At 37.7% G+C, this 10,438-nt stretch overlaps 1 protein-coding gene across 1 annotated transcript in view; it reads left to right on the top strand.

Moving 5' to 3' along the window:
• The window catches only part of cacng4b (calcium channel, voltage-dependent, gamma subunit 4b), a 21,804-nt gene extending 11,893 nt beyond the window's left edge, over nucleotides 1–9,911 (top strand). Inside the window, exons 2-4 of the mRNA XM_087808963.1 lie at nucleotides 218–301; nucleotides 4,503–4,643; nucleotides 7,214–9,911. Of these exons, the coding sequence (XP_087665089.1) occupies nucleotides 218–301; nucleotides 4,503–4,643; nucleotides 7,214–7,740 (752 nt within the window). The 3' untranslated portion in view covers nucleotides 7,741–9,911. The remainder of the gene's footprint in view (nucleotides 1–217; nucleotides 302–4,502; nucleotides 4,644–7,213) is intronic.
• Nucleotides 9,912–10,438: the final 527 nt, after the last annotated feature.

Raw genomic sequence — 10,438 nt, 5'->3', positions numbered from 1 at the left:
AGTTTACACAGTTTTTTATATTAGGGAATATAGAAAGTTTTAAGCTTCTATAACTTGTTGAGATAGTTTTGACGACCGTAACTCTTGAGTCTAGTTCGTATCTCAAGGATTTTTTTTACAGTCAGAAATACACAATTCTTAAATAAAAGTTGTGTTGAAGGACTTTTTTTGAAGAAAGCGACCAGTGCTTGAAACGTTCTTCTTCCTCCTCCTCCAGGGATCAACCAGGGCAGCTGCTACAGGATCAACCATTTCCCCGACGACAACGACTACGACACCGACAGCTCCGAGTATCTTCTGCGTGAGCTTCTTCTTCTTTTCTTCTCCGGCCTTGAGACGAAGACTTTAAAGAAACTCTTACAACGTATCCAAGTCCAATCAAAAGTCAGATTGAGTTTGAAAAGGTTTTTGTTGCTAAAGTTCTGATGAAAAGAACTTGAGGATGTAGAACAAACTCAACTGGCTCGGGGGCCAAGAGAGGTCATCTCTTGACAAATCTGGGACTTAAGTCTTTTGTATCTTTTAGCTTATTTTTGTACTTCTTTCAACCAAATTAGATTTAAATATTTAACTCGATACCAATACTATAGATGGAATATCTGAGACTCAATACCATTTTTTGATACCTCACCAAATTTAAAGAAACATTTTTTTAAACATAAAACATGGAAAAACAACCTATTTTAAATTACAACAGAACCACACTTTAAATACTTACAATAAAAAACGGTACCTATGATAACAAGCTTCATTAACAATCAATAAAATTCAAGTAACAATAATCAATACTTTTGAAGGTGAGTTTCGTATCATGATACGACATTTAAGTAACGACGACCCTTATTTATTTTTCGTTTTGTTTCTGATGTGACTGGAAATTTGTTTCATTTTTGTCTAATTTTAATGGCTCTTTTTTAATTAAATCTGTTCCAACTTGAAGTGATAGTTCACCCAAAATTAAATCTACACTTATTTTCTACTCACTCTCAAACCCCTCCATATTTTAGGCTAACATGCTACGCTAACAGGAGACGAGAGCTCCGAGCTAGGACAGTAGACACCGGCGCAATATTTGTCCGGGGCTGTGTCCCAAATCGCGCACTTCTGCACTTACGCTTAGTATTTTGAGTGCACAAGTGCGTCCCAAAAGCAGTGTGCGAAAATGTAGTGTAGTGAAAATGACGTAGATGACGCTAAAAACGGTAGCTACATCACTGACGATGCGTCTTCGGAGCAGATACCGACGTAAATGTCTAGAAAAAACACACATGTTACCACAAAACAACACGACAACATTAATAACACAATAAAACACAATTGAAGAAAAGTACTGTCAAGTGTCAACGATAGTGTTTCAACGGCTGGTTGATCGGTGTTAAAAAGTAGTAGAAGAAGAAGAAGCTGTCGAGTCATTTCCTGTAAGTGTGTAGCAGCAGAGTTTGATTTGAGACAATACTATCTGTCGAAATTTGCGCACTGTCTTACAGTGTACTGTAAAGAAGTGCATGATTTGAGACACAGCACCAGAAGGTTTCCTGTCTGTGTAGCACGTTAGCATTTTAGCTTCTGCTACGAACAAGCTTAAATTATCGACTTGTTAACAACAATTTCTAATGTCGAGGCTTCGATACAAGATGTACGTTACAGACGAACATTACTGAGGTATTTGGATGTTTTTAAGTGTCTTTTTGGACTTTCCTATGTTTCCTGAATTTCTGCCGATAACTTTAAAAAGAAACAAGTTACTCTGAAGATAATCCCGTCATTGACATGAGTGTGAGTAGATTATTATTAGTAGTAATAGTAATGGTCTCGAAAAGCGCTATATAAATAAATATTACTTACTTACTTACTTACTTACTTATATATAGTAAGTAATAGTAAATGAGTGTTTTTCTTCAGTAATTAAAGGTTATACAAAGGATAACATCGGATCTAGGAAGGGGCCAAAGAATATCATCTCATAACTCAGAGCAGAAGAAGAGGTCAGTCGCAGGGGATCAGAGTAGCACAATGTATTTGATACGAGGGGAAAATACGTGACCAAATACACAAGTTAAAAACTTCAATACACATTGGAATACTTGCGTATCAACGTTTTTATTCACGAATCCCAGTGAAATATAAAAAAACTTAAAAATGTAATGAACGAAGTACGACTTCATGAGGCTTTACACACTCACCGGGTGGAGAAAATCAAAGTTAATACCATCAATATACTCACTAGTACTACACCTTTTCAAGGTAAAAGAGTCAATTAGCGGCGCTCGTGAGATAAGAGGGTGATACCAAGACGAAGCCCACGCTTTTGTCGAGCTTATTTACAATCAGCTGCCGAGAACAAAGAGCGGGCATCGGGCGAGAATCCAAATGAAGTCCATTAGGCCCATGAAAGCAGAAGGATGGCTTAATAAAAGACTTTCGTCGGACGGGCTCGTTTGAAAAAGTTGTAAATGGCGACGGCGGCTGATAGTCATCGAGAGGCCTTGTTGTTTCCCAACAGCTGATTAGCGAGGCTTTGTCACAACACGGACCCGAGCGCTCGATGATAATGGGCTTCTCAAAAAAAAGGAAAAAAAGGCGCTGGAGGAGGCGAGATAGCGCCGATGAAGGCGCTTCAGATGATTCAAAACATGTGTTATGTAAGACTTGAGAATTTCAAGTAGGAAAGTGGTGATGAATATAAAAGAGCGTTTATCTTTTTTTTTTTGGGGTTGCTTAATATGGCCGGGCAGGAAATTGTACGTGACCTCGTCCTTGTCAAATGAAGTTTTCTTTATACCTCAGACGAAGATACAATACGTCTTAAATCTCAAAAACTTCTTTGTTCAGTATATTTCCTCCGAACATTTTAAAACACCCAAACTGTCAATCAACTCTCCTGCATTTTTCTGGTTCTAGTCCGTGGTGTCAGATGGTCTCATTTCCATGCTTATATTAATATTTATATATGTATATTTATAATATACATGTATATTTCTTTATTCAGTATATATATTCAAGAAACATATTCATGCAGGCTTTTCCTTGATTCTCTGCAATTCCTGTGTTTGTCTCAGTATTATCTTGACCTTTTAAGTATATATTTTATTGAATATTGTTTTGATTGTTTAAGCGCTTTGTGACCCTGGTCTGGAAAAGCGCTATATAAATATTTCTTACTTACTTACTTACTTACTTTTTGTAGGTAAAACTGTCCGGGAACTAACTGGTTTGTACAAAAACAATTAAATACACAAACACAAAACGCTTGATGAAAAGGAAAAGTTGACAGAACAAGGAAGCAAGAAAGAAATCTTTTAAGATTTAAGATTTGAAGATTTTTTGTTTAAAAATAGACAAAGCCAGAAGTACAAACATTTGCAGTCAAAAACAGACTGAATTCTCATTTAAAGTAACAAATACAATAGAATGCAGTAAATAAAATAACACACAATCTAGGTAAGCACAGGAAAAATATAAGCGAATACAAGAAGCAACAGGCATGGGAATGAGACCATCTGACACCACGGACTGGAACTAGAAAAAGTCCATAGAGGTTGCAGGAGAGTTGATTGACAACTGGTTTCACCTGTTTTAACCTGTTTGTAGGAAAAAATTCAAAGGGCAAATTCCTTTACCGTGATGAGAAATAAACAAGACTTATAAGGAAGTTTGCCTTTTAGCTCAGCTCTCTCCCCGACATATAAACAACCATACATTAGTTCAAAATGAAAATGACACTCAGAGAAGAATTGTTACTTAATTCTACTTAAGTACAAGAAAAAATATACTCAAGTGAGAAAATATACAATTAATTTAATATTTACATTAAACGTCAGTAACATGTGCTCCAAAAAAGATTGAAAAACAAAAACATCTTTGCACAAGGTATTAAAAATATTTTAGGTTGTTTAATGCTTTTTTCTTTTTTCTTGAAGTCTTTTTCATTTTCCTGTTTAAAATTTTTATATTTTGTCAGTAACAGTTCTGACTTAAAATGTACAAAAATTAAACGTGAAAAAAAACCCTGTACATTTTTTATATTTTTTAGCCACAATTTAGTATTTATTAGTATTTCTTGGACATCATTTCATTTTTTGTAGCCAATATTTATCATTTATTTTCTATTATTAAGTATTTGATGAGTTTTAAGTGGTGTAAAAAATGAGTTTTTTTTTTCTTTAAACAGCCAAAAAAGCTGCCGACACACAATATTAACTATTTAGGAAGATTAAAATGCATTTTTTTGGTTTGTAACAGAAGTCTTTCCTTTTTCAATTCCTCTTATTTTTGTTAATTTATTTTTTAATCACTAACAGATTTAAAATGTTATAAAGTTCCACTTTACCTGTAAATCTAAAGTAAAATCCAGTTTAAAAAAACTTTTTATAATAAAATGATAAAACAAACTAAAATAACTGAACGTGTAAGTAAGTTAAACTATAATTATAATTTTTTTTCTACCTCAAAAAACAAGAGAAATACTTTGAACGTCAGTTTTGTGTGTTTTCTCTCCACAGGTATCGTCCGGGCCTCCAGTGTGTTCCCCATCCTCAGCACCGCTCTGCTCATGCTGGGCGGGTTGTGTGTGGGTTTGGGTCGGATCAACAACAAGACCAACAACGTTCTGCTGAGCGCTGGGATTCTCTTCGTTGCTGCAGGTGAGTCTTTTGAAATATTCTGTTCTTGACTCGGAAAATTAATTGCTAGTATTTTTCTTAAAGAGGAAATGATTGACTCGTGTTTAATTGAAGAGTCCTTCATGAGATGAGTTTCCGAGGAAAGTCGTCTCCGAGCTCCTGGAACGAACACGACTCACCATTACACTCGTGATGAAAAAAAAAAGCTCTCGTGGTCCGTGATTGGACTCATCAGGGCTTCAATCAGGACCAGGTCCAGACGAAGAAACCTCGTCTGTGATGAGACGTCTCCGGGGTGATGATGATAAACACCTTCTTCACGCTGCCCCTCATTGATGCTCTGATTGGGGAAGTCGTTCTGGACAAACCTTCCGCCTGATTTATTCGCTTCCTCGTCCTTAACGTCCACATCGGTCTCTCTTGAGGCGCGACAGAGTCTGTCTGATGTTCTTTCAATGACTCACCTTCAACTTCTTAAGCATTTCCTGGATGTGAATTAGTATTTCACTGCCATTATTTAGTGTTTTATGGCTATTATCTAGTAATTTGTGACCATAATTCAGTATTTCACTGCCAATATTAAGTATTTCCTGGCCAGTATTTAGGGTTTCCTGGCCAATATTCTGTATTTCCTGGCCATGATTTTTTATTTCATAGCCATGATTTAGTATTTCCTGGCCATGATTCAGTATTTCCTGGCCATGATTTAGTATTTCCTGGCCATTATTTAGTATTTCCTAGCCAATATTTAGTATTTCCTGGCCATGATTTAGTATTTCCTGGCCATGATTTTTTATTTCATAGCCATGATTTAGTATTTCCTGGCCATGATTCAGTATTTCCTAGCCATGATTTAGTATTTCCTGGCCAATATTTAGTATTTCCTGGCCATGATTTAGTATTTCCTGGCCATTATTTAGTATTTCCTGGCCATGATTTTTTATTTCATAGCCATGATTTAGTATTTCCTGGCCATGATTCAGTATTTCCTAGCCAATATTTAGTATTTCCTGGCCATGATTTAGTATTTCCTGGCCATTATTTAGTATTTCCTAGCCAATATTTAGTATTTCCTGGCCATGATTTAGTATTTCCTGGCCATGATTTAGTATTTCCTGGCCAAGATTTAGTATTTCCTGACCACGATTTAGTATTTCCTGGCCAAGATTTAGTATTTCCTGGCCAAGAGCTAGTATTTCCTGGCCATGATTTAGTATTTCCTGGCCATGATTCAGTATTTCCTGGCCATGATTTAGTTTTTCCTAGCCAATATTTAGTATTTCCTGGCCATGATTTAGTATTTCCTGGCCATGATTTAGTATTTACTGGCCCTGATCTAGTATTTCCTGGCCATTATTTAGTTTTTCCTGGCCATGATTTAGTATTTCCTGGCCATGATTTAGTATTTCCTGGCCATGATTTAGTATTTCCTGACCACGATTTAGTATTTCCTGGCCAAGAGTTAGTATTTCCTGGCCCTGATCTAGTATTTCCTGGCCATTATTTAGTTTTTCCTAGCCAATATTTAGTATTTCCTGGCCATGATTTAGTATTTCCTGGCCATGATTTAGTATTTCTGGCCATGATTTAGTATTTCCTGGCCAAGAGTTAGTATTTCCTGGCCATGATTTAGTATTTCCTGGCCATGATTTAGTATTTCCTGGCCATGATTTAGTATTTCCTGGTCATATTTAAATATTTCCTTGCCACGATTTAGTATTTCCTGGTGATGATTTAGTATTTCCTGGCCATGATTTAGTATTTCCTGGCCATGATTTAGTATTTCCTGGCCAAGATTTAGTATTTCCTGACCACGATTTAGTATTTCCTGGCCAAGATTTAGTATTTCCTGGCCAAGAGCTAGTATTTCCTGGCCATGATTTAGTATTTCCTGGCCATGATTCAGTATTTCCTGGCCATGATTTAGTTTTTCCTAGCCAATATTTAGTATTTCCTGGCCATGATTTAGTATTTCCTGGCCATGATTTAGTATTTCCTGGCCATGATTTAGTATTTACTGGCCCTGATCTAGTATTTCCTGGCCATTATTTAGTTTTTCCTGGCCATGATTTAGTATTTCCTGGCCATGATTTAGTATTTCCTGGCCATGATTTAGTATTTCCTGACCACGATTTAGTATTTCCTGGCCAAGAGTTAGTATTTCCTGGCCCTGATCTAGTATTTCCTGGCCATTATTTAGTTTTTCCTAGCCAATATTTAGTATTTCCTGGCCATGATTTAGTATTTCCTGGCCATGATTTAGTATTTCTGGCCATGATTTAGTATTTCCTGGCCAAGAGTTAGTATTTCCTGGCCATGATTTAGTATTTCCTGGCCATGATTTAGTATTTCCTGGCCATGATTTAGTATTTCCTGGTCATATTTAAATATTTCCTTGCCACGATTTAGTATTTCCTGGTGATGATTTAGTATTTCCTGGCCATGATTTTGTATTATTATTATCAATCGTTCATTGTTTTCCGTGGTCATTTCGTGACCAACAATTATAATTTTTTGTTCTCAAGGTCATGTCCAGGGCTCCGTCATTTACAGTCTAATAAATTCTACATTACTTTTGTTCCACCCTTCAGGTCTCAGCAACATCATCGGGATCATCGTCTACATCTCCAGTAACGCCGGCGACCCCAACGACAAGCGCGATGACGACAAAAAGTACACCTACTCCTACGGCTGGTCCTTCTACTTCGGCGCCCTCTCCTTCATCGTGGCCGAGACCGTGGCCGTCCTCGCCATCAACATCTACATCGAGAGGAACAAGGAGCTGCGCTGGAAGGCTCGCCGCGACTTCATCCGCTCGCTGTCCTCGTCCTCGCCGTACTCCCGGATACCGAGCTTCCGCTACCGGCAGCGGACGTCGCACGCCAGCTCCCACTCCACGGAGGCGTCGCGGGAGAACTCGCCCGTGGTCGGACTGAAGGGGGCGCCGTCTTCCGGCGGCCCGATGGACGAGTTGTCCATGTACGCCCTGGCCAGGGACAGCGTGACCGACAACACCTACAGCCCCGAACACGACGGCGGCGCGGATTTTCTCCAGGTCCACAACTGTTTCCCCAACGACTTGAAGGACGGGGTGAACCGCAGGACCACACCTGTGTGAGACCTTCCCCCCGCCATCTTTGACCTTCTGATGGACTGCTCCCGAAGGGCTGTAAGGACTGTAGCGGGAAGCTAGCGGGACGTTCGAGCGGTTCGCGGATAAACGACTTCAAAAAGGTGCTAAATGTACATTTTCTAAGCGGTGTTGTTGTCGTGAACCTTCTCTGAGGTTTGTCTTTCATAACGACTGTGATTTTTTGCCGTACAGCCTTATCTTATCCTTACGTTCGCCAGAGACACGCTGTTAGCATAGCTGTTAGCTCGTCGCTACACGTGCTCAATGCTATGACGCCAACTGTTGTTCATAAATATGAGCCATAAACGCGGACACGAGTCCGAAAGACCCTTTCAGATGTAGCGTGAAAACCTGCCTAAAAATCAACGTTACTCTACATTTATTTTAACTGGAGCAAGTCTCAAATATGCTGTGATGGCAATATTTGGGCTTGTGACGAAACACATTGTGGAATATAAATTAGAATTTTAAGCATTTTTTCGCCCCAATGTATTATTTATTGGAATAAGTATTTCCTGGCCATAGTTAAGTTTTTCCTGTCCATAATTTAATATTTCCTGGCCATGATTTAGTATTTCATAGCCAAATTTATCATTTCCTGGCTATGATTTAGTATTTCCTGGCCATGATTTAGTATTTCCTTGCTGGGATATAGTATTTCCTGGCTGCGATATAGTATATCCTGACCATGATTTAGTAATTCATAGCCAATATTAAGTATTTGCTGGCATTTAATTAGTATTTCCTGGCCATGATTTAGTATTTCCTGGCCAAGATTTAGTATTTCCTGGCCATGATTTAGTATTTCCTGGCCAAGATTTAGTATTTCCTGGCCAAGATTTAGTATTTCCTGGACAAGATTTAGTATTTCCTGGCCAAGATTTAGTATTTCCTGGCCATGATTTAGTATTTCCTGGCCATGATTTAGTATTTCCTGGCTTTGATTTAGTATTTCCTGACCATGATTTAGTAATTCATAGCCAATATTTAGTATTTCTTGACCTTGATTTAGTATTTCCTGACATTTATTTAGTATTTCCTGGCCATGATTTAGTATTTCCTGACATTGATTTAGTATTTCCTGTCCATGATTTAGTATTTCCTGACATTGATTTAGTATTTCCTGGCCATGATTTAGTAATTCATAGCCAATATTTAGTACTTCCTGGCCATGATTTAGTATTTCCTTGCATTTATTTAGTATTTCCTCGCCATCATTTAGAATTTCCTGGCTGCGATATAGTATATCCTGACCATGATTTAGTATTTCCTGACATTGGTTTAGTATTTCCTGGCTATGATTTAGTATTTCCTGACATTGATTTAGTAATTCATAGCCAATATTTAGTATTTCCTGACTGCGATATAGTATTTCCTGGCATTGAATTAGTATTTCATGACAATGGATTTAGTAATTCAACTCAGAAGATCAGAAATACTCCTGACTTGTCAACAACCTTCACCTGCGTCACATAAGAACCACTTGACTCGTGTGTCTTTTCAAGTCCTGGTTCCATTCATGGTCACAATAAAAGAAGCTCCTCATTGTCCCTGAAGAGTCCTCCACGTCCACGACCGTCTCTTCAAACTTCAATATCAATCGTCCATCTGTCGCTGAACGAGGAAGCGCACGACGGGGAACAGACAGAGCTTCTCTTTTACTGTGAATGAAAGTGTGTTTATGGATGAAGATAAGAACCAGACGGCGAGTCCGTCGGTCGATCAACAGAGACGAGGACGTAGATCTAGAGCCATTAATGTGTTCCAGGACTTTTTTATCTTCAGAGTATTCAGCTGAAACCACTGTCTGGGACTTAGAGAACAGTGTCCAGAGAAGCGTGTCCGTGTCAAACGTGTGTAAAAATGTACATGAAGAAAAAAAAAAACAATTATAAGCAGCATTTATCTTCTCAAATCAATGGTTGTTAAGTTCAATTCATCACTTTATACTCAGATGACAAACATTGATTTTCTGTTTTGTACGGTGAAGTAAAACTAGAAGATGAAAGTATATTTTCTATCGCATGTGTGCAGCAGCTCTGTGTGTTGATCGTGTGACGTTGTTGTGGATAAATCACATTCTTCTTCTTCTGTATTTGTTTGTGGTTGATAGTCTTTTAAAGTTGGAATAAAAAAAAACTTTTTAATGAAAGCAATTATTGAAGATCATGTACTTCTTTTATTTTAAAGATAACCATAAATGTTTTTTATTTTTAAATTGCATTATCTCAATATATTTCCTGGCAAAGATTTTTATTTCGTAGACATGATTTAGTATTTCCTGGCAATGATTTAGTATTTCCTGGCAATGATTTAGTATTTCCTGGACATGATTTAGTATTTCCTGGACATGATTTAGTATTTCCTGGCCATGATTACTATTTCCTGGGTATGATTTAGTATTTCCTGGCAACGATTTAGTATTTCCTGGCAACGATTTAGTATTTCCTGGCCATGATTAGTATTTCCTGGGTATGATTTAGTATTTCCTGGCCATGATTTAGTATTTCCTGGCAATGATTTAGTATTTCCTGGCCATGATTTAGTATTTCCTGGCAATGATTTAGTATTTCCTGGCCATGATTTAGTATTTCCTGGCCATGTTTAGTATTTCCTGGCCATGATTTAGTATTTCCTGGCCATGATTTAGTATTTCCTGGCCATGATTCAGTATTTCCTGGCA

Source organism: Callionymus lyra, chromosome 15, assembly GCF_982586985.1.
Source record: "Callionymus lyra chromosome 15, fCalLyr1.hap1.1, whole genome shotgun sequence".
NCBI lineage: Eukaryota > Metazoa > Chordata > Actinopteri > Syngnathiformes > Callionymidae > Callionymus > Callionymus lyra.
This window is presented reverse-complemented; position numbering and strand designations above follow the sequence as displayed.